This window comes from Rhinolophus ferrumequinum, chromosome 23, assembly GCF_004115265.2.
Source record: "Rhinolophus ferrumequinum isolate MPI-CBG mRhiFer1 chromosome 23, mRhiFer1_v1.p, whole genome shotgun sequence".
NCBI classification, from domain to species: domain Eukaryota; kingdom Metazoa; phylum Chordata; class Mammalia; order Chiroptera; family Rhinolophidae; genus Rhinolophus; species Rhinolophus ferrumequinum.
The window spans coordinates 27,307,623-27,331,850 of NC_046306.1; the positions used below are offsets into that span (position 1 = coordinate 27,307,623).

The 24,228-nt window shown below is 38.9% G+C and overlaps 1 protein-coding gene across 2 annotated transcripts in view; it reads right to left on the reverse strand.

The window, feature by feature from the left end:
• Positions 1-536: 536 nt before the first annotated feature.
• Positions 537-24,228, reverse strand: part of FERMT1 (FERM domain containing kindlin 1) — a 40,347-nt gene continuing 16,655 nt past the window's right edge. The window contains exons 7-15 of one of the 2 annotated variants that reach the window (XM_033095438.1): positions 17,392-17,499; positions 16,846-16,977; positions 15,169-15,218; positions 8,234-8,358; positions 7,368-7,474; positions 5,971-6,192; positions 5,282-5,406; positions 4,389-4,530; positions 537-2,910 (exon numbers count right to left, since the gene is read on the reverse strand). In XM_033095438.1, the coding sequence (XP_032951329.1) occupies positions 2,737-2,910; positions 4,389-4,530; positions 5,282-5,406; positions 5,971-6,192; positions 7,368-7,474; positions 8,234-8,358; positions 15,169-15,218; positions 16,846-16,977; positions 17,392-17,499 (1,185 nt within the window). In that variant the 3' untranslated portion in view covers positions 537-2,736. The remainder of the gene's footprint in view (positions 2,911-4,388; positions 4,531-5,281; positions 5,407-5,970; positions 6,193-7,367; positions 7,475-8,233; positions 8,359-15,168; positions 15,219-16,845; positions 16,978-17,391; positions 17,500-24,228) is intronic. The other variant, XM_033095439.1, reaches the window with a different exon arrangement.

The following is a 24,228-nucleotide window of genomic DNA, read 5'->3' on the forward strand; positions in this document are numbered from 1 at the left end:
TCCTGGTCCCATTGCTTACTGGTGGTATGACCTTGGGCAAGTTACTTGACGGTCTGAGCCTGTTTTCTCCTTTGTGAAATAAGAAGGTAAACCATTCCTGCCCCCTACAGGTTGATGTTAGAATTGCATTAAGGGCTATCTATAAACTGGACAGCACCACCAGTATGTTGTACCATCTATCACTAAATCAAAGAAATGCCCTTGACATTTGAGTATCAAATCAGAGACTCTCTGATGCTCTTCTGCCTCTGGATATTTTCTTGCTTTCTGGTGCTTCTTCCAAAAGGCAGACCTGGAACAAAAGAGCTCATGACATGTCAGGAAATCTGGTGACAGTCAATGAGAAAAGAATTGAAACCACCAGGTTTCTAAGTCAATCTCACTGGGGAGAACGAGCTCAAATCTTGGAATTGTGAGGAAAAACACATTAAATCTGAAACTTGCACTCCTTTTTCATAATGGAGAAAATATTCACTTTTTTAGAGACAGCAGACTGGAGAGTACAAGTAGACCATACTCAAATCCATATAAGCCATTTAATTAAAAGTCATATAAAAATAATAAAAAAGGCAGATTTACCAATCTAGTGTAGATAAGAAAGCAAATGGAGTCAAAAGGCACACATTAGTTTAAAATTACCTCATAAGTAGTCAGATGACTTCTTGCACCCAAAGTTAAAAAAAAAATGTCCTGAAGTTGCTCTTTGGAATAGCAGCATTTAAGGTTTACTTGTCACACTTGTTTGTTCCTTTGGGATGTGGCTGTGTAGTCGTGGGATAAATGTTCCCTGAGAGTTTAGTTAAAACCAGTCAATTCCTTTGAGCGTTTTCATGGAAATGTCAGACAACCCTGAAAAGCTAAGGAAGAGGGTTGTACTACAAGTCTAGCTTTGGTAAATTATATTATACAGAGTTGCACCTGCAAGCAGACAGGTGCAATGTGACATCAAGGGGCATTATTTTAATGTAGAGCCCAACATATTCTTAAAGACCTGACTAGATTCTAAAATAATAGAGCCCAGGACTCTACAGAAGTGACCAACACCAAGTTTGACCAACCCCAACTTTAACACAGTACGCTCAGCACTAGATTCTACATAAAACATTTTTAAACTATGTTCTTTATGACATGAACCAGATTTTCCAAGTGCCTAAGCCATCTCTGAGCTTTAAAGCTACGCCTCGGAAGCTCAACTGGTGCCTGGGGAGTCTTTATTAACATTCACCTCTAAGGAGAGGCTGAAAGAGGAATTTCCAGTGACAGTTTCTGGCTCAGAGCCCGGGGGTTCCTATCTAAGGCTGTTTCAACGCTGCTTACAGGAATTCTGGAGATCTCTCCTTCTCAAAAGCTTTTGTTGGGAAATAAATCAATAGCTAGCTGATATTTTCTGGCATCTGAGCTCCAGCCAGGCCCCCTGAAGTTTGCATAATAAAGAACTTCAAAATGGAAACAAAGTCTCTGCCTTACCCTGGTAACCCAAATCCTTTGTGTGACAGAACATTTATGAAAAAAAAAATACATTAGCTGATATTTCCCTCTTCCCTTGATATAGCTTTTCACCTTCTCAAAACCGACTCCTCACAATGCTGACAAACCCAAACAGAAAATGACAACGGAGGCAGCTGTTAATTGGCCTACGTGCACGGCGTGAGCCAGAGAGAAAAGAAGTCTATGATCAACTTTTGATTTACAAAAGCCAAGCCCTTTAAGGGGAAAGGCCAGGAGTTATATAGCAGACACCAAATCCGGGAGACCACTGATGAGTGATCAGAGCAAGTCTTCTCTGCCCCCAAGAACCAGCCAAAGGCCCCACAGATGGAAGCCATAAGCCCTTGAACGTGGTGGTCTTTGAGAATGGGCCTGGCCTGTGTCCTGCTCTGCTCTTTCTGACCAGTTGGGATGGGGACCTCACTGGAAGCCTGGATGTGGGAGGTGGTTTTCATGAACAGAGAGAATTAGGCATGTCTTCTTGAGCTCCAACCCTGAGTAGAAGCAGTAAAGACATGGAGCTGAGTTGAGGAATATACAGGTTCTCTGTACCTGTGTCACCCATGTCATCAAGGACTTAAAAGTAGCTTAGGGATCTCCAGGAATGAAATGGGACTTGTGGGTGGTAGCAGTAACCTTCGAGGATCAATGTCCAAGACCAAATATGTCAATGGTTACTTTGGCAGAAGTCACCGTGGACTGATGACAGTGAGGGCAACTGCTTTGACCCCTTATCCCTAGGGTAGGGGTAACCCCATCTCTACCCTCTCCACCTCTCGACCTTGACCTCCAGGGAAAAAGTGTTTGCGTGGACTCCCTCTGCCATTTTCACAAGATGGAAGCTAAAAGCACTTCTGTTAAGGAACGACCTACTTCTTTTCATCCCTGAGTTTTTGGAATAAGATTTGTGCTCCCTACGTGTGCTTTTGAAGTTTCTGTTTTCTACGCTGGCATAGCAATGGGGCCGATAAGCACAGGGAAAATTTCTAGCCATACACTTGCAGGTTCTCCTTTCTCCTGCTCTCCCATTTGACAAAAAAGGCAACCGGGGCCTCTTCCACTGCATAGGGCAACGTAAAGAAAGGGGTGTGCAAGCCAGTGTGTTTGAAATGAGGTGAGGATCTGGGTGGCTGCTGGTTGTCTGTCAGGCTGGAACCTACGCACTGTGCAAACCACAGATGCCACTGTCTGGGGAAGACCACCTTCGGCTTGCCCTCAGAGTGTAGGCCCAAGCAAGTCTGCTTTGCTTCACTCCTGACCGCCAGTCAACTTGTGGAACAGGTCCTCATCGAGCGTTTCATTCTGGTCCTTGGCGCGGGTGGACAAAAAAATGTAGCCACCAATGTATTCATGCACGACCTTGCAATCTGCACTCAGGCAGGTGAACGCAATGGAGACGTTCTGGTCGAACTCTATTGCCACCTGGAAGAGAAGGCACATATAATAAGCTTAACTTCTGATTAGGAAAGATGAGAAGGAAGCTGCCTTACTGGAGAGGGCCCCGGAGCTGAGGGTTGCTGAGGTGGTGGACGGATGGATTTCCCTACAAAACCCCACGAAAACCCACCACCTCCATGAGAAGCTTACAGAAAACGTGTCTTTGCTCTGTTTGCGCCCTCTTGTGGTGTCAACTTTCCTGCACACCTGGCAAAACATATTCTAACTCCCAACACACATAGATATTTTCGGTCTAGTTTAGATGTAGAAGTTTCTAAGCACTCTCTGTGTCAAAGAGCAGGGTACTTGACAGACTTTTACATGGAGAATGAAAGGCCCACCCTGAAATTTCCTACACCCACTGCCCCTCACCCCTTTCCATCTGAAAGTCATAAAGCACTAGAAGAAACTGAAACATCACGGGTTCTCAACCTCGGCTGTCCATTGCAATCACCTGTGGACATTTAAAAATTACTAATGCCCAGCTACTGCCTTAGAAATTCGGCTTTAATTGGTCTTGGGAGTGGCCTGGGCAGTGGTATTTTAAAACTTCCCAGGGGATCGTATATGCAACAAGGTTTTAGAGCCAGTCTTAGAGGTCGTCTCATTTCAGAGCTTCATTCTACAAATGAGTGCCCAGACGGTTAACAGCCCTGCTGACCGGCATCCATGGTTCTTAAGAAAAAGTGAGTCTCTTACCATGCCTTTATATTGATGGTTTTCTAGTGGAAAAATGAGGAAAGGAGGGGAGAGAATTTGTATACCAGCCAGTTCAGAATGTTTTAAAGCAGCAGGGCACTAAGGTGCCTCTAATTTCACCTAGAGTTTCCCGGGACGTAGCCTTGGCCTGGACTTAGTTCTCAGGATGCAGATGATGGACTTAGTTCTCAGGGTCCAGGGGCAGATGATGCGAGTCTGAAGATTCGTCAGCCCAAGAGGCCAAGCTTTCTCAGTTATCCCAGTGCCTTGTACTTGTTTCTCTAGCGGTTTGTTTGCTCTGGGGACTGGAACGGATGCTCTCCAGGTGGGCAGTGGAGCCTCTGCGTTTTCAACCAGTGAGACCTTTTGGCAGTAATTCAGATGAGGCCTCTTTTTAGGTTGATTTATTTTGGGTGGCAGTTACATCTGAGGTAGTTTCTGCCAAGTAATTATCAGCCTAAGTCTTATATAACCCTATGCTGACTCAAAGGAAATTAATCAAACTGCTCAGCAATTTTAAAGTCTGCATGGAAAAGCCGTATGGTGACTAAGCCAACTTGTGGGGTTAATGCAAAAGCATTTTTGGTCTGTACTTGTTAGGAAACTGCCCAGAATTGCGTGTGATTATTTTAGCAATTACCACATGCTTGTGGTTGCAGAGTTCTAAATATAAGAACAGCTTTTTAAATCAGAATAATCCGCAATTTTGAGGGAACACACATTTCCAGCCTCAACACTGAATATATCCCAAACGTTCATTTTACCTGACGGATTTCCCAATTTACATTCCACTGTTTCATATTTGCGAATCTCCACGTTGTAATTGGAATTCCGGTGGCTGCATCAATTCTAATCAACCTATTGTATGAAACTCCCAGAATGTCATCTTTCTTGCTTCCTTTAAATCTGGAAAAAAAAAAAATTAAAAGAAACAACTGCTTCCTGTAATATGTTCATTCACATATCATTTCTTAAGGATAATACCAACATTTCTACACTTGACTTTAGCCAAAAGGCCGAGAAGCGATAAAACCAACATTTCTAAATCATTTCCAAAGAATGGACAATGAAGGGATTAACTTTCTACAGAAGGGCATTATTACCATGATACGGAGAATATGACTAATGGAGAGAATTAAGGCTATGCTGCAGACATCCTTTCAGTGAAATTGACATCAGGGGAAAGCAAAATAAGAGGCGGGCAAGTCAATTAATTCAAAATCAGCACCAACTGTGTACTCCAGGCACCCTTCTAGGTACTGGGAATACAGTAGTGACCTAAATGCATAGAAAATTCCTGACTTCATGGAGCTTATTCTGTGGGGGGAGGCTGACATGAAACATGGTCGCAGATTTCATAAAATCAATACGTGATTTCTCTCTCTGTTTTTGCAAATGTTGTTATCCTAAAAGAACCAAATTTCCTTTTAAAATTTCCTTCTCCACCATTAGCTAGGATTCAAGGGTATTGGCACTTTGAACAGAGGTATGGAAGATCTTTATGAACAGCCCAAAGTTTTGGGCCATTTGTGAAAGGGCAGTAATTTTAAAATAAAAACAGTTCTACATTCTAGACTAAGTGAGAATAAACTGGGTTCCAAGCAAGCTACTTAAAATGAAATGGAAAGTGAGAGAGGCAAGTAAACATTGTTATCACCTGACAAGGTAATAGGTGACGCCGAATTCAGGTAGAGACTGCCATGCCTGAATGAACCGCAGCTTGGCTTCCACCAGGGACATCTGGGCCACGTTCTGGTGGGCTTCCAGAATCCGGGCTGTTAGCTAAACAGAAACAGGAGACATCAAACTCTTCTTAGCAATTATCCCATTAACTCTAAATCCCCAATGAATACAAGATCCAACTGCAGCTCTACAAAGACAATTCCTTCTCATATTGTCTCCCTCTCCCTTTCAGACATGCAAATCACTGGGGAGAAGAAGAAACAAGATCAGACCACACACAAGCTAAGTTTCATGCAGATGGAGAGTTCTCGGGCCCTCTTCTGGTGTCCTTGGAGTGTCCACAGACAGTGGGTGTGGTTGAATCAGTGCATCTGTTTAACTTTTAACCTATGCTTATGGAAGCATAATTTAATTTGTAGGGACTACAGCATTTTATTTTTAATGAAATTATATGAGGGCATATTGTCATGTTCAGGTAGCAGGACAGTTACCTCCATGATAATTAGCAATAGTTTCTTAATATCATCTAATACCCAGTCTGTAGTCAAATTTCCCCATCAACTGATTTTTCATGATGATCGTCTCAATCATTTTAATTCCTCATTTTATTTCAGAAAATACAGAATTCACTGTAAACAATCACCCCAACAAGATTAATAGTACCTGTTTGGACTTGTGTTTTTTTGCACAACGAGGTGACACAAAATGTTCTGGGTTCATGTCTGTGTTTTCAAGACTGGAAGCCACTGGAGAAGTTGAGTTCCGGTTTTTCATCCTCAGAAATGAAAGGATGTTGAGGACCTCTGGCTGGTAGGAGCTGTCTGCCATGGTTTTGCCCTTTGATGCCAAGATGCAGGCAGCCATCCATTGGGCATACTGATTCTCCTGCAGCAAACACGAGAGGGCTGAGAAGCAAGTTCAAGTGCAAAGCCCCCCAGCAGGGAACGGGACTTGGCCTTTCATCTCTACAACACAAAACTGTCACCTTCTAAGCATGGAAATATGCATGTTCTGAGTGGCTATAAATCACCTAATTTAACACCCAACAATAATTTTTGAGTCCTGTGTTTAGTTTCTAGATGATGAAGGACTAGAGAATAGGAATATCAACCTTAATAAATTCCATGAATTTAAAGATGAACCAAGGACATGTGCCATGGAGCAAAGGCAGGTGAAAACCCAAACTGCCAGAGAGACTTCCTTCATACAGATATTTCCATTTTCATATCCTGTCTGATCTGTCTGACAGAAGAAAAGGAGGGGAAAAAGTCATGAACTGATTTTGCATATTATTTCTACTCTGGCTTATCGTTAGTAAACATTCTAATCCCATAGTAGGAATCAGGTCCATCGATGGGTCCTGAACCAGTTAGTGGTGGCTTCTGTTGTTCTTTAATGTCTGTGCTCATTTTTTACCTCAGGTACTGAAGAGGAGTGGTTCCAGAAGCTGAGGGGATGCAACTGAGAAGTGGAATTCTTCAGAACAGTAAGTGTGATACACTGAATTACTGGCCTCAGTCTTCACTCTTCTGGTATCCATACCTAGTGCCATGTCATTTTTATATTCCCTCCCACCAGTGCCAGAGTGTAGTTTTCACCTTTTGACTTTGAGCCCAGCTAGACTCACTTTGGCCTTTGGCCAATGGAGTATGGGTGGAAATAACAGTGTACCAATTGCAAGCCCAAGTGTTAAGCGGACTCACATGTTTCCAGCTGCCCTCTTGCGTTTCCATCATGAGAAGAGCCTCCCCAAGCAGCCTGGGACCCAGGATAAATACAATGAGCTCAACCTGCAGTGCGAAGCCAAGCCTAGCTACACCTCTGGCTTGAAGCAGGCCTGCCCAGCTGACACCAGCTGGGTCATCCAACCCCCAGCCTACCTGCTGATGTTTCAGAAACAAATGTCTATTGGTATATGTTAGTGTGATTTATGTGGTTGTTTGTTACAAAGCAATAGCTTGCTGATACAATAGTGCTGTAAACTGAGAAAATGCTTCAGCTGGTTTGTCCTTGGGCTTACTAAAGGTGATGTGACCGAACATTTTTGTGGTTTTACTTACGTGGTCACATCTCAAATACACTTCATTCATACCATCAGCAACAGGTATTAGTAACTTGATTCCAAATTTTCTTCCAGCTACATTCACATCTGGCACAACTTCGCAGCCTGAATAATAAAAGGCAGGGATACAACTGAGTCCTGAAGAACCTGTTATATAAATATCAGGTGTACATCTAAAATAAAGATGTTGAACATACACACCTCAGATTTGGTTCTCTTCTAAAAAATGCAGGAGCAATCTGATAACATTAACTGAAAGATAACTAACTAAGACTTATGAACTAACATGGATAGAGAAAAATGTTTTCTTTCATGATTTTTTCTAAATATATCATCAACTGAATTCATTCTGAAGGTTGATTTGGCTATTCTAACCCATAAGAACAATTATGAATATGAACTGTAAAATAAATCAAAGCACAGGAAATTCTGATTGCCACAATGATAAGGGGATTGAGTGTACTGATTCTTAAAATATTTCAACTAACAGAGTTACCAGTACACTCACAGTCACTTTCAGAAATTAGAATAGGTAGTAAAGCAATGCTGAATTAAACGTAACTGTTCTGGAAAGCAGAAAGCTTTTCAGGATGTTACAATGCCTCATGTACTATACTTATGCTGCCAGTTACCATCAATTCATGGACTTGGACACACTGGAAAAGAAGAGACAGCAGATTGGGAATAACCACATTGACTAAACCATGTTCCAGGTCTATGCACCACGGGGAAGCAGAGCTGCAGGCAGGCGGCGATTCTGAACAGTGACACTGGAAGTCAGCCTTGCTTCAGCGGCTAGGAGTCTTGGCTTTCATCTGTTTGCTGGGTCATGACAAGCCACAGCGAGATGTAAAACCCACTTACCTCTAAGATTTAGTTTTTCTATTGGTTCTCCTTGTTCAAGTTCCCGATTTTTAAAGTAGGCTATAGATGTGTCTTTAAAGACGAACCAATATTGCTTGAACGCTTTTAATATTAGCTTCTTGGGCCTGCAAAGTAAAGCACAGTGAGCATTTAAACAATCATCCAGAAATGTAAGACACTTTGCAAATTTTAAGCAGATCAAGAATGCATTTCCAAACATATGCTTTATTTTTAAAAACAATTTGCAAATTGCCAACTCATTTATAAAAACTAGAAATGGGGTCTTGCTATGAGATGTAGAAGTTAATGCAAAAGCTCAGGAGTTAGACCAACTTAGGGCCATATTCGGGTGCTGCTACTGCTTAAATGTGTGACCCTGGGAGAGACATTTCAACTGCCTGGGTCATGTGCACTCTCTCTGTGTGACAGGGAGAGTAACAGCCTCCAATTCACAGGGCTTTTATGAGGGTGGAAAGAGGTAATCTATATAAAGTGATTATCGTAGTTCCGGGCACAACTGAAGTGCTCAATGAATTATTATTATGTATGTGAGAAACACCCACAGATCTGGTGACATCTGAAATTTCCACACACTACTTAGGTCTGAAAAAGCTGTCCATATGGAGAGCACAACTTTCAAGTTATCAGACATAAAAATCAGAAAGAAAAGTGAACAACCTTTTCTGTAGTTTCCTCTTGACCCTTCAGAGAAACCACCAGGGAATTCCCAGTGAGCCATGGAAATCACCCAAATCTACAGCTATTTTATATAGATTCCACGGTTATTAAAAATATTTTGTGGGAAGATCTCCAATGGTGTTATCTGTTGAGGCCAGAAAACTTTGTACGTTGGGCTACACAAGGTTGGCGGTGCCAATGGCAGGACTCAATTGGGTTACTGAAAATAGAAAATGTGTGAGAGAGCTAGGGAGTAGGAAAGGGGGTCCAGATGGACAGAGAAAAGCAATCCTGGCCTTGGAGTGGATCAGGGTACCTCATGTAGAGGACAACATATTTTTAGCTAAGATTTAGCTTTAGATTTCTGCATTCAAGAACAGGAGAAAGAGAGGAAGCTTGGTGCTAACACCACTCATATAATTTGGGGCTAGTCTTTTAACACATCAGTACTAGACTTTCCTTAGCTAAAAATGTATTGTGCTTAATGCAAGGATAAGGAAATGTTCATTTAAAAAACAGTGTATTACCAGAGCATATTATAGAAAAATTAGAAAATAAAATTGAAAAACACTATACAAAGTTAATGCTTCCAGGATTTAGAAAAACCACTGCATTAAAATAGTATTTATCATGTTGAGAATTATAGTTAATACAATTCTAAGGAATATATTTAAAAGACTGTTTGTCTAAGAATCAGATTCTCCAAAATTAACAGTCTTTTCAAAATATAGCTTAGCCTATAACCAAAAGACAGTAAGGTATCAATTTAGTCCCAGGCATCTAAATATTTCTATTCAGAACGAAGACTAAAACCCTGCTTCTCCATTTTAACTGGACTTTGAAAGTATCGCAAGATCTCAAATTCCATTTATTATCTTTTTCCAGTTTGGTTCATCTTCCAGACTGTGTCTATCCGTCCCCAAAGGTAACAGTTATTTCTCCTATTCCTTGTTCCAGAGGCTGGAGCAGGGCAAGGTAGAGAGAGGTAGAGAGTAAAGAAGGTGGCTGGTTTACTGTATAATGTACATAAGAATGAGACAATGTCTTGAATCCTCACGGAGCTCATAGTTTAAAGAGGGAAATGTGCAAAATAAATATAATAGAACATGTCAAGTTATATAACAAGGGTGCGGGGAGTGGTGAATTACAGAGGACACAACATTTAAACATAGAATGAAGGATGAATAAGAATTTGGAGGAAAAGGGGAAAAACTTTCAGCAGGTGGCAACTGCACATGCAAAATGCAGAGGTGCCTTGTGAAGAGCTGGGTCCAACATTTCTTGAACACCAGCCTCAGGCTGAGCACTGTGCTGACCAATGGAAATCGGGGAGACGGGTAGTTTCTGTGGCTAAAGACTTTCCGTGTGTGAGAGATGATGTAGATAAGAACAGCAGGTAGGTTGGGTCCAGGGTGGGACGGAATGTCCTGCTGAGGAGCTGGCCTGTATTTTCTAGAGGAATGGTTCTCAAACTCTGGTGTTCTTCAGAACTGGAAAGGAACTTGTTAGAAATATCGAAGCATGGCTCCAGTCCCAGAGATTCAGATTCTGTAGGTCCAGATTAGGGCCCAGACCACTGCATTTTTAAGTCAGCTTTCCTCCGGCGGTTCCCCTGAGGTTGAGAACACTAGTCTAGATAAGTAATCTCCAAACTAAAGGTGGGCACACCCCATCTTGAAAATATTCTGAGTACCTATCCTTTAACATATATACAATTTTTAATTTGTAATATTTGTAATATTTGTACCATATTGTAATATAGACAGTATAGAACCTACAGAAACATATACATTAAAAATGAATGGCTATGGAAAGTTCCTTTTGTTTTAACAAGGGCGGTTATTTCTCCGTTACATAAATCCCTGTTGAGGAAGTACACTGTTGGTCGTGCTTACTAAATCACAACGTTCATATTCTAGTGCCATCTACCTGTTTGTGAAGGTTTTTGTTGAAACAAAGTACTGATTTCCATCTTCCCTGATGCCAGTCGCTCATGCATATTAACCAGAATATGTTGCATTTTCATAGTTTTAATAAATGGGCTTAAAACACACCATAACTCTTAATTCGGATGGGATTTAACACAGAAAAATTCTGTTTCCAAGTTTGAAAGATGTGTAGATGACATTGTTTTGATAGGCAGTGTCATTACTGGCAACACTGTGATAATGGAAACATTTCCAAATAACTTTCAAAATTCTGTCTTTAAGATTAAGTGTGTTTATTCTCTTTAAAGCATCTAGAATCTTACTACTCATGGCTACGTGTCATCACAGAAAGGTCATACATTTGGGACACTTATTTTTTGGACAAAAACAACACAAAAAAACCCAAAAACTGTATTTCAGGTACTTTTCCATGTGATAATCAGTGAGTCTTAATGTGGGATCAAATGTTTTGATGGTCCCTCTCCATTTCTTTAAAAGTATTATAAAGATTCTACTGTTTTAATTTTTATATTTACAAAATGAATCTCACTCATAATCTCCTTTGGCACATTGTGTACATCCGAATGAAACTTGTATGCTACAGTAACTTTCCTACTTGCCTGTAGGAACTTGGCTTAGGATATGATGAGTACAGTTTGTGTGTAGCCTCTCTCTAAAACCCTGTATGGAGCCATTTTATTTATTTCAAAGCAGTCTCTCCAACAGTGGTTATACCTTACAGTTGGGGGATAAATCATTGTTTTTATTACATATATAATTTACTAATAGGATTGTAGCATGCCTGGTTTATATTTAGGGGTCCGCAAAATTAGTTGGGCATAAAATTCTAGATTTGACTGTTTCTTCTCTTAGCACTTTCAAGGCATTTCCCAGCCAACAAGAAGTCTGCTGCCCACCTAACTGTTCTTCCTTTTTAAGAAATCCGTCTTTTCCCTCTTATTTTAAAGACTTTCTCTTATCAATGGTTGGCTGTATCAAGATGTACAATTTTACTGATTTACTTTGTTGGGATTTGTGATTCCTGAATTTAAGGATTTTTGTCTTCAATACTATAGAAAATTATCAAGCATCTCTTTTAAATGCTTGCTTCTCCCCTATATTTTCTTCCGGAACTCTCATTATGTTGAATAAATGAGAATAAAATGCATTCTCATTTTATTTATACCATATTTTCCATTTCTACCTGTCTGAGTTCTCTCTTCAACTGTGTTTTTAAACTTGATGTTTAATGCACCCATTCAATTTTTAATTTCTACACCTATATTTTTCATTTCTAGAATTTCTATTTGGTTCCTTTTCAGTATGGCCTCTTTCATTATAATTTTTACCTTTTAAATTACTTAATGATTCTAAACATACTCATTTTATGGTTTCTTCAGATTGTTCTACTGCTTAAAATTACTGAAACTGCTAATCCTCTTGTTGGTTGGGTCTGCTGTTTTTCCTTTATGGTGGTTCATTAACTCAAATGGTTAGTCATTTTTACTGGGAGCTTTTTTTTTAGGGGGTTATTGTTTTCTGTCGAAGGCCCAGGTATGCTAGATTATGGATATTTCCCTCCAAGAATTTTTGCAATTTATTTGCTAAAGCTTCACAGAGTTTGTGGCCTTGGGTCAGCTTCTATTTTATTTTTTCAGGATCCTTTTATTATACAATACTTTAAATTTAGATCTACATCTGTATGTGGCAGAGACCTTGGCTCTGACGTCTCAAGAGAGACTTTTCATTTTCCACACAGAACCCTAATGCTAGGATGACCTTCCTTACTGCTTTCTTTGGCAGATGAGTAGTTTTTCTACTCCCTGTTAAACAGAGAAGGTAGCCCTGTTAGGCAGGGACTTCAGTCCCGGGTCACTGCTTTACATGAAGTATACCCACCTTAAAGCTTCATTTTTGATCCCTGCACGGGGATAAAAATCCCAGCCCCAAGCCTTGAGAATCTATGTCCATGGCCCAACTCCCTCTATGCAGCTGAGGCTTCATTTGGAGAACTAGGTTCCCTCTTTATTTCCTGCAAGTTGGGATTCTCCAGTCTACCTTCAAGATCAGTTTTGTAGTTACCATTCTTTTTTCTTTTTTTGGCCAAGCAAGCAGCAGTGGATTTATTAAAAGCAAGGAAAAAGGACAGTATACTCTCGAGATGGTGTGAGAGTGGGCAGGCCCAGAAAAGCAACTGCTCTGAAGAACAAAGAAGCTTAGGATTTTATCATCTTTTCTATAATTATTTTTCTTTTATCCAGCATTCATGTGGATTTATGGCAAGATGGCGATTTGCATAAGATCAGATGCCAAGTTGTTGGAAACTGAAGTCCACTATTTATATCATATGTTCAATAGATTTTTAAAAATATGTAATGGAGTACTTATGCCATACATACTTAAGTACTTATGCCATAAGTTTCTTATGCCATAAGAAAAATGAAATAGTGCCATTTGCGACAACATTTGATGGATCTTGAGATTATTATGCTAAGTGAAATAAGTCAGACAGAAAAAAATCAAAAACCATTCAATTTCACTGATATGTGGGATATAAAACTGAAAGCAACAAAGGAACAAGACAAAGAAACAAAATCTCAGAGACACACACAATAGTTTAGTGGTTACCAGAGGGTTAAGCGGGTGGGGGGTGGTAGATGAGGATAAACGGGATCAAACATATGGTGATGGAAGGAGAACTGACTCTGGGTGGTGAGCACACAATGTAAGATACAGATGATGTATTACAGAATTCTACACCTGAAACCTATGTAACTTTACTAACCATTGTCACCTCAATAAACTTTAATTAAAAAAAAATGAGTTTTTTTAGACATAAAATGCTTTACTGTTAAAGAAAAAAGCATTAAAAGTCAAATGGTTAGTTCAACGCTCTTTTACTGAAAAGGAAAGGAGGCCTAGGGACATGAAGGGCCTGTTCAAAGTCACACCCGCACTAGGAACAGAGCTCCACTCCCCAATACCTTCCTTCCTTCCCTTCTCCTTTTTTCTTCGCTTCCCCCCTCCTTCCCTTCCTCCTTCACTTCTTTCTTCCATGAATTATATTATGTATTTAAATTTAGCGTCTTGAGAACTTTGGTGAATAAAATGTCCACTGGCCAAATATGAGGACGATTTTGTGAATCTGAACATACCAACCCCACTTAAGTGACTGGATGTGGTGCTTAACTCCAGAATATCATCTCCTTCATCAAAAGGGAACTGTCACCATTTGGTTTGTAAATAGCGAGATTTGCTCTATACGGAGAATATGGCAACCTACTTTCTCTGTAGAACAATTATGAATAATTTATGAAGATGTATTTGTGGATTCAAGTTCTCTTCTGTGGCTCTGATTATAGCAATATGCGTGGTTACAACTATTTATGCCACAGAAATTAAATTAATGACCCTGTTGTTTGAGACCGTATCCTAAGATCACATTAAAAAAACAAACCTGTAGAAACCCAGTGACAAATATTGTTACCTTTGGACTCCTGTTTCTCATTTATACCTGACTAATTGTTCATTCTTTCCAAGTCTTGCTTTGCATCATGTGTTATCAAAAGCAACCTGTGTTTCTTTTTAAGCCACTTACCCAGCAAAGTGTTGGTTTGTTAAGTCAACAAACCATAAAGTGATAAGTAACTGACAGAACCTCAAAGGGACCTTATTCCTTTTATCCTAGCACACCTTGGCACCATCACAAATGTGACAATCCTTTTTATCCCATGAAATTAAAAAAAACTCTGCCTTTTTAACAGTTTCAGATTGACCTGAGGTGTCTAGGGAGTTGATCAGAAATACTTTACTAAGAAAAGGAAGATAGTTATCTCTCTGTATGCTCAGGATCCAAGATCTAGTGACCATTGATTTTTAAACCGTGAAAAGAGCCTTGGAATGGCGTTAGAGTCCTGTGCCTCCCAGGTGGACTGGAACACTCTAGACTGGCATACATGTTCATTCTTGCTGACACCGGCCATGTTTACTCCACCAGTTATGGAGCGTGTACAATAAGCCAGGCACCATGCTCAATGCTTCATCCGCATTATTTCATTTAATCCTCCCAACAAACCCAAGAGGAGGTATGTATATGCCCATTTTATAGATCAGGGAACTGAGGCTCAGAAATGTAAGGACAATGCCCAAGGTCACGCTGCTACTATGTGTTGTGGAGCTAAGATTGGACCCATTTTCTGTCTGATGTTAACGCTCGTGCTCTCATCTTTGAACCATGAATCTTCCCAATGAATGTTTAATTTAAACTCCTGGACTCTACCGACAAGGCTTTGTTAAAAGTAATCCCTTTTCCCTTTAAGGGTGACTTACCTAAATAATTTGAGATTATCTGCAAGTGTAGGGATATCAGTAATGTCCTCCTAAGGAAAAACAGATAATATTTCACAAGCAGTAATTAGACGGGTAGTGCTGATACTCTATACCTGTACTGTCCAAATACTGTGTCCACTCGCCACATGTCGCTATGTAAATTTGAATTACAATTACATAAAATAAAAAAACGCAGTTCCTTTTGGGATTGGGGATGGGGTGGGGGAGGGTTGGGAGTGGGCTGGGGCATGTGCAGGGCTTCTGTGGTGGCTGGCAAAGTTTTGTTTCTGGATTTCGGTGGTGACTTGGGTGATAAATTAACACTGATTTGTTAAGCTGTACATTTTTGCTTCCCCCCTCACTTTTCTATATGTATCTTATATCACACAAATGAGAAAGAGATTAAAAATTTGACCAAGCACTCCCTGTACCTACCATTCAAGTTAAACATGGGTTAGAAATAATACTTTTATGCACGAACAAAATTATTTTACAACTTGTACCTCAGAGTAACTCTAGGTACATCTGGTTCACTGATTAAACTCTCAGTAAGAGTTTAAAAGGAACCTGGTTCAAAGTTCATTCTGCAGTGTAGGTTGGTGCGTATTTTCAAACTGAAAAGCCTATTGTTTGATATCACAAAGGCTTGGCATAAAAAATATTGCGGGAGGGAGGGGGAAATTTTTCGTCTGTTCTAAGAAGGTACACTGTCCTGTTGTATGTATTTAGCAATGGAAATAGACAAAAGAGAACTCCAATTTCAAGGGAGTTGCACGTCCTATAAATGTGAGAAAGGGCTCTGAATCTCTATAGAATCTTGGCATTTGGTTTGTTTGAGGTATTTGTTTTCGCATGATGCCAATTTCCTATTTTAAGGAATTTAATCACAAGAGAACACGTATTAAATACATAAGAATATAGTGACTCATTTTTATCTATTACTCTTTTTACCCAATTACAATGGATCCACTTCTCTCATTCAGTGTGATTAAACTAATAATTACTCCCATGAGTAAGTTACGTCAAACAAAAGAGTGGCACCCCAAAACAAGTCAAAGAGGAGGGACATTCCAATGATAAAGCTGACATTTAGTCACATTTCATAAGGAGCAAGAGATGAGAAACCAGTATTATTTCTTTATGTTTTATTGGGGTGCGGGGGGGGATGTTTATTTCCTCAAGTCAAAAGGGTTCAGGAAATTTTTATAATGTTTCAAGAAAAACACGGTCACTTCTGTCAACCTGGCCCAGTGGAAATGCATACTAGGTAAATAGATAATAAGGCTTTGTTACCTGCAGAGCATTTTCTCTATTCTCACAGCTAGCAATAAACTGAGGGTTTTTTTCTAGACTTCAGGGACCAATTCCACGTTCCATGCTAGTGAAGTGGAGCCCTCATCAATCTTTCCCACACACTAGGCCAACTTATCCAGAAGAAGAAATAGGATACAGAAGTATAGTCATTAGTAATAATGAAAATATCTTATAGTAGCTTACAGAGCTGACCTGAGAAAAGCTCGTCAATTCTTGCTACGTTTAAGCTTGTCAAATGACAAGCATGTTTTCTTTTCTCAAAATCAGACAAAATATTCTCTTATTTCTAATAATAAAAAGTTCATCTATACATTTGTCAATCAGAATAAAACCACAATTCTAAGTTATCAGAAAAGTTCATACCAACGTGTTGTCTGTTTTTCCACCTTCTAGGGTCACTTCCAAATTAGAAAGTGCTGCTTCTACTTCATCGACCTCAGACTCATTTGTAAAATCCTGTGTTTCAGCTGACGACGACAGTTTGCTAATGTGATACTACAAAGAAATAGAGGTTTTAGAAATGTTATAAGCACAAATGAATCCATTAGCTGTTCTTTTCTTTGGCGGCAACTTCCCTGTAATACCAAACATCTCCTGGAAGGAGAGCTCCCTCCTATGTAGGGAAATGACATTTTAATCTGAATCATTTAGGGTGAGTCATCTTCAAATTCGGTTTTTCTCCATCAGTTGTTGAGCTTGTAGTGGGGAAGAGATAAGAGTTGCAAGACGAATGCTTTACATAAGATGTACACGTGTGTGGGTTATGAGGAGCATTTGAAATTTGAATTTGCTCCCCTTATTTCCAGTGCTTTCTTCAAAGAAAAAAAAACAGTAGGAAGAAAATGAAACTTGAAGCAGAACAAACTTCCTTTGTCTCTTTCTAGAGAATAGGTACAGAAGTTCTAATACCTGCAGTGCTGCAAAGATCAACATTTCTTCCTCTGTGCAGTCAATTTCTTCTAAGACAATGGCCCACCTGGCTTGTTCATAGAGCTGGTTTATTCGGACAGCATCGTACTAGAGAAAGAAACGGGTGTACATGTGTGTATTTATATTCTATAATACAAAAATTCCAGAATGACCCCCTTTCCTTGTTAATCAGATACAATAAACTTCAGTTAAGGTAACGGAAGAAAACACCTCTCTACCTTTCTACCACCTCAGCTCTTGTTACTTCTAAATTTAGAACTTTCTCGAAATATTTTCCAGAGTTTTTCTAAGTTTTCTAAGACTTACCCGTCTTAGATTGATATAGTGATAGACAAAATGTCAATAATGCAGTATCTAGAAGTAGACCTACTCATATGTATATAAACTTAATAGAAAAAAGAAATGGAATATCAGTAGGAGAAGAAAGAATTCAACACTGTAAACAGTGTTAAAAATGCCTAACTATTTGGAAAACAAAAATCCAAAATCAAAAGACAATCTTACATCATCCCAAAAATATAAATTACAGGTAGATTAAAGGATCTAAATATACAAAACCACAGTGAGATACCACTTCACATTTACTACAATGGCTCTACTCTAAAGACAGATAATAACAAATGTTGGTGAGGATGTGGAGAAATGTAAAATAATGCAGCCTCTATGGAAAAACAATTTGGCAGTTCCTCAAAAAGTTAAACAAAAGAATATGATCCAGCAATTCCACTTGTAAGTATATACTGAAAAATATGGAAAAGAGGGATTCAAATCGATACTGTACACCAATGTTCATAGCAGTATTATTCACAATAGCCAAAAGGTAGAAACAACCCAAATGACCACCAACAGATGAATGAACAAAATACAGTGTTCACATACAATAGAATATTATTCAGCCATAAAAAAGGAATGAAATTCTGATATGTGCTACAACATATATGAACCTTGAAGACATTATATGAAGTGAAATAAGCCAAACACAAAAGGACAAATATTGTACTTATAAGAAGTACCTAGAATAGGCAAATTCATAGAGACAGGAAGTAGAATAGAGGTTAACAGTGGCTGGGGAAGGGGTTTAAATGGGGAGTTATTGTTTAATGGGTACAGAGTTTCTGTATAGGATGATGAAAAAGTTCTGGAAATGGATAGCAGTGATAGTTGCATAATATTGTGAATGACTGATTGCCATTGAATTGTGAACCTAAGAATAGTTAAAATGGCAGATGTTATGTTGTGCATATTTTATTTTATTTTATTTATTTATTTATTTATTTTTTAATTTTTTTTTTTTATTGGGGAACAGTGAGTTTCTCCAGGGCCCACCAGCTCCAAGTCATTGTCCTTCAATCTAGTTGTGGAGGGCGCAGCTTACTGGCCCATGTGGGAATCGAACCGGTGACTCTGTTGTCCAGAGCTCGCGCTCTAACCAACTGAGCCATCCAGCCAGCCCGCTGTTGTGCATATTTTACAACAAAAGAAAAAAACCCCCAAACTTGTGCCTGAATGTTCACACCAGCATTATTCATAATAGCTAAAAAGTGGACACAATCTAAATGTCCATCAACCGATGAATGGATACATAAAATGGAATATTATTTGGCAATAAAAAGAAATGAAATACTGATGCATGCTACAATATAGATGGATATTGAAAATATTATGCGAAGTGAAAGAAACTAGTCACAGAGTACTACATATTGTATAACTCAATTTATATGAAGTGTCCAGGATAGGCAAGTCCATACAGACAGAAAGTAGACTGATGGTTGCCTAGCGTTGGGGGGTGGTATTAGAGGTAAATCAGGAGTGAATCCTAATGGGTTTCTTATTAGGATAATGAAAACGTTCTGAAAATAGACGGTGGTGATAGTTGCACAAGTCTGTGAATATACTAAAAACCATTCACTTGTACATATTAAATGGATAAAATGTATGGTATATGAATTATATCTCAAGAAACTGTCATAGAAAATCTAAACACAGCAACCAAAAGTATTGGAAGGAAACATGAGAGAAAACTTTTTGTAATCTTTGAATATGAAAGCTTTTCTAAGCAAGACAGGAAGCCTAAAAATTATGATTGTGGGGACAGAGCCAGGAGTGCAGTTTCCAGGCTCTCGCCCTCACGTGGAAAGGTGCTCACTCAGGTAGTAAACGGGCATCAACTGTGATCGGATGGCCATCAGCTGTGGCTAGTTGGCCGTCAGCTGTAACCAGTGAGCCATTGGCCACTAATATAACTGCCGTGGCTACGCTAGCAGCAAATGGGGGCTAGCAAGAAGATGGTGGCTGAGCGAGCAAGAGCGGATTGCAGTTAGCAGGGCGGAGGGCGGAGAGTGGATTGAGGATTGCAGAGGCAGATTGCAGTTAGCACGGCAGATTGCGGATCGTGTGGCTCCTGCTTCCTGTGTTTCCAACCCAGCTGCCAGTGAGACTATAGTGGTATGACTCCCCTATCTATGGCTCTGTGGGTGTTCCTTTTTGGCCTCACTATGTCCTGAGTTCTTATATGGGGAGCGGGACCAGAGACCCCGCCTGACACCCTGCATGACAATGATGCATCAGACTGACTTAACAATTGAAAGTTAAACATTTTTAATGGTAAAAAATGGCCTAAAGAAGACTGTACTTTTATAAGACCAAACACAAGGTGGAAGAGAATATTTGCAATAAATATAGAAGGCAACACCCACAAAGTGCTCCTATAAATCAATATGAAAAATATAAATAATTCAGTCGAAAATGGGGCAAATATAGAAATAGGCAACTCACAGAAGAAACCAAAATGGCCATATAAACATTGGAAAAGATGCTCAACCCCACTAACAACCAGAGACTTCAGGTTAAAGAAAAAGCTGACAGAGTTCCTATTTTCCTATCAGATTTACCCACATAGTGAGAACTGATAATGTCTGGTGTTGGTATGGATGTGGTGCAATTGGTACTTTCACATATGAGGTTTGCATGGAGACAATTGGGTGGTATCTTTTCATGTCTTTTTGTCTTTTGCACATCTACGGTTACTATTCTAAAAAAATGCAAGCACTCATCAAAGATACTGGTATAAGAATGTGCACCACATTTTATGAAAGAGCAAAAATTGCAAGGAACCCAGGGTCATGATGAACTACGGTTTAGCCTTTCCTTTGATTATTTTGTAGTGGTTAAAAAAAAAAAAGCGAGTCAGACATATGCGTATATTGTGAAGTACAAAGACGTAAGCAACAAGGCAAACACATGATCCTGTTTATGTAGGGGGAAAAAGATCCTGAAAATCTGTTAAAAAATTTTACAACTGTGAAAAAGTCTGCAAGTATTGTTACTCATTAAGCTGTTAACTTTGGCTGCCTCTTGGCAGAAAGGTCACGGTAAAGGACTATTTTCCATTTTTACTCTAAATACTTTCTTTGTATATTTGATTAAAACATTTTTAAAAATTGTGGTAAAATACATATAAAATTGACCATGTTAACCATTTTAAAGTGTGCCGTTCAGTGGCATTCTACAGAACTCTTTTCATCTTGCAAAAATGAAACTCTGTATCTTTAAACAATAACTCCTATGTTTGGTTTTCTTTCCTTTTTCTTTCTTTCTTTTTTTTGACACTGAGTGTACATTTTATTATATCCTTAAAAAAATAAAAATGTTGAAGAAAACATGGAGGAGGAATAGAAAGATAGAGTTCCCAAAGATTTATCATAGGTTGATTAGCATTGGTTTATTTTTTTCCTTTTGCACGAACCTTATGCATACTAAGAAAAAATGTGACAGGGAATGAAAAATCTGAAGTAAGCCCAAACCAGAAAACAGTGTTGCTATCAGGTAAGTGGGTAACGGGACCTGTTGGACAGACATGCTCATTCTCAGCATTTCTACAGCTGCTGGGACAGGGAGACAATGCAAATCCAAGTGTGTGGTATCCAGGAGGCTAGAATAATAAGAATCTTAAGAAAGTCTGTCTTTGTTTCGTGAGTGTTGCCAGGTGTCATGGAACACCTCAGGAGTTAACCCCAGAATCCTCCCCAAACACATCAAAACACAACACACACAAACACATCAAAACATTCACAGCAGCAGCATTATTCATAATAGCCCGATTGGAAACAAACCAACGTCTCTCATCTCGCGAATAGACAAACAAAATGTGGTCCATCCACAGTGGGACACCACTCAGCAGTACAAAGGAATGCAATATTGATACACGCAACAACACAGATGAACCTCAGAAACATTATGCCAAGTAAAAGAATTTAGACACAAAAAATTACACACTGTATGATTCCATCTATATGAAATTTCTAGAAAAAGCACAACTTGAGTCAGAAAGTAGACCAGTGGGTATGACCACAATGGGTATGAGGAAAATCCAGTGTTTTAACACTGGATTGTGGTGCTGGTTGCACAACAATATAAATTTACTACAAATCATTATTTTGTGCACTTACAGTGGGTGAATTTGTCATGTAAATTATACTGCAATCAAAAGACATGACAACTAAAAAAACCACACACACAATGCACACCAACACCCCCCACCCCACCAAATAAAACCAACCCTTGCTTTAACTCAGTTGAAAGACAAAATCTAAATGTTATGTGTAGCTGCTGAAATTTGAATTGGGCTAACTGTTCTACCATCTATCTAATCTATCTATATCTATCTATCCATCTATCTATCTATCTATCTATCTATCTCTATCTATCATCTATGCATCCAACCACACACTCATCCATTTATCCACCCATGCATCAATCCATCTATCCATCTGCCTCTCTCTCTCTGCCAATCAGATACAGTGCTATATCCTAATGCTGCAGGGGTTTTAGTGAGAGTAACTTAAGTCATCAAATAAAACTTTTCTCTCAAATGCAGTCACTAATGACTTAAACATAAAAACTCCCACACCTAAACATACTTAATTCCCTCCACCGCCAGGCAAATAAAACCGTTCTTTGAAAGAACACTGGTTAAACAAACGTTACCTACATTTGTACACTGACATTAGGAGGACAGGATCTAGAACAAGATGTCATAACCACATTCAGGATAAGCCCTGGTGCATAAGGAACTCTGGATTTCTCTGTTGCATCCAGTAGAACTCTAGATTTCCTCTTTGGAGACTTGTTCACATTCCCACTGAGGCCCAGTGACATTACGAGGTCCTGGGTCTTCCTTCCACAGGTCAGTCATTAACAGGCAACCTAATAGGTCTTTTTCTCTCAGAGAACTTTGCAGTGGTTTCAGTGACTTAGAAGCAAACTTTTCTCTTGGTGAAAATTGGCTGCCACTGCCCTCTTTTTGGTCCTAGATTTCCTTTGTCTTCTGGCTAAGTGAAAATAGAAACCCCACCCTAGAAGCACATGGCTTCTACCACCCCCACTCCTTGAATTCCTGTTTTTCTCCATCTCGTCAATTCAGTCAACCCCTCCAGCCCTTCCACCCACCAAATAGCAAGGTCTCCCTTCCATAGTTTTCATGCTCTCAAGGGGCTATTATTTAAATCTAATCACTTAAGACTCCCTATTCGCTGGGTAGCAGGTTTCAGTGTTCTCTTATTAAAATTGATGTGCCTTTTCTACACTGAACATTTAAAAAATACTATGAAATATTGGAGTTATAAAATTTTTAAATTCACATTTTGACTGCATTTAAATGGGACAAAAGATTATATAATGAAGGAATTTATTTTGAATGAATTCTGAAGGGACAAAATGTTAGTATCCTACAATAAAAAGACTCCTTTCTTTGTTCCCCACAAATGGTAGTTTCTCTATGGATTTTTTTGTACTTTGATCTTTTTTTAGTCAATAATATACTTTGACTATATTCTACATCAAAAGGAAGCAGATTTATTCTTCTTAACACCACTATATGGGTGTACCATAATGTATTTAACTAGTTCCCTACGGATGGATGTTTAGGTGGTTTCCAATCTTTTCCTAAAACAAATAATGTAGTAATAAGTGTTCTTGTGTACAGACATATCAGTTCACATATGTGAGTATATCTGTGGTATAAATACCAAAGGGTAGTTTTCCTGGCTCAGAGCTATGTAGAATTGTAATTTTGATAGATATTGCCAAGTTGCCTTCCACAGAGGTTAGATTAATTTGTACTTTGACCTACAAGCCATCTATGAGAGAACCTGCTTTTCCACACACTTGCTACGATAGTGTCTGAAACTTTTTGATCTTTGCCAACACAAAGCTAAGAGCCACTGTAATTTCTTTTCTGTTAACTATGTGTTCATATCCTTTGCTCATTAGTCTACTGGGTTGTTGGTCTTTTTATTATTGATTTGTAGGAGCTCTTTATGTAGTAGGAGAAATTAGCCTTTTGTTTGTAGTATGTGTTATAAGGACTTTTTCACTTTGTTTATGGTTTTTGCTTGTTTTTTTTTTTTTTTTTTTTTTTTTTTTTTTTTTGCCAGGCAGACAATTTTCATTTTGAAAAAGATTTTGGTTACCAAAGTTTAATATAACTGTTTCATTTTGTAATCCCATGTGTTTTTTTTTCATTAATTTGAAACCTTATTCTAACATCCAGCAATTTGCGGTTCTCAGCTGCTAGCTTAATTCTTGGCACATAGTATTTGCTCAATAAATAAATGAATAAATAAGCAGTTTGGATAGTTAACATTGGGCCAAATAACTACTTAGCAATTAGAAAATCCATGAGTATGTTTTACTTACGCATTATCAGAAAAAAAATTAAGGTAGTTTATTAGAATAGATAGCATACAACAAGATAGCTTAAATTGACTAAGAATTAAGTAAAGAAAGAATAAAGTTGAGGCAGGAATGAGACTTAAG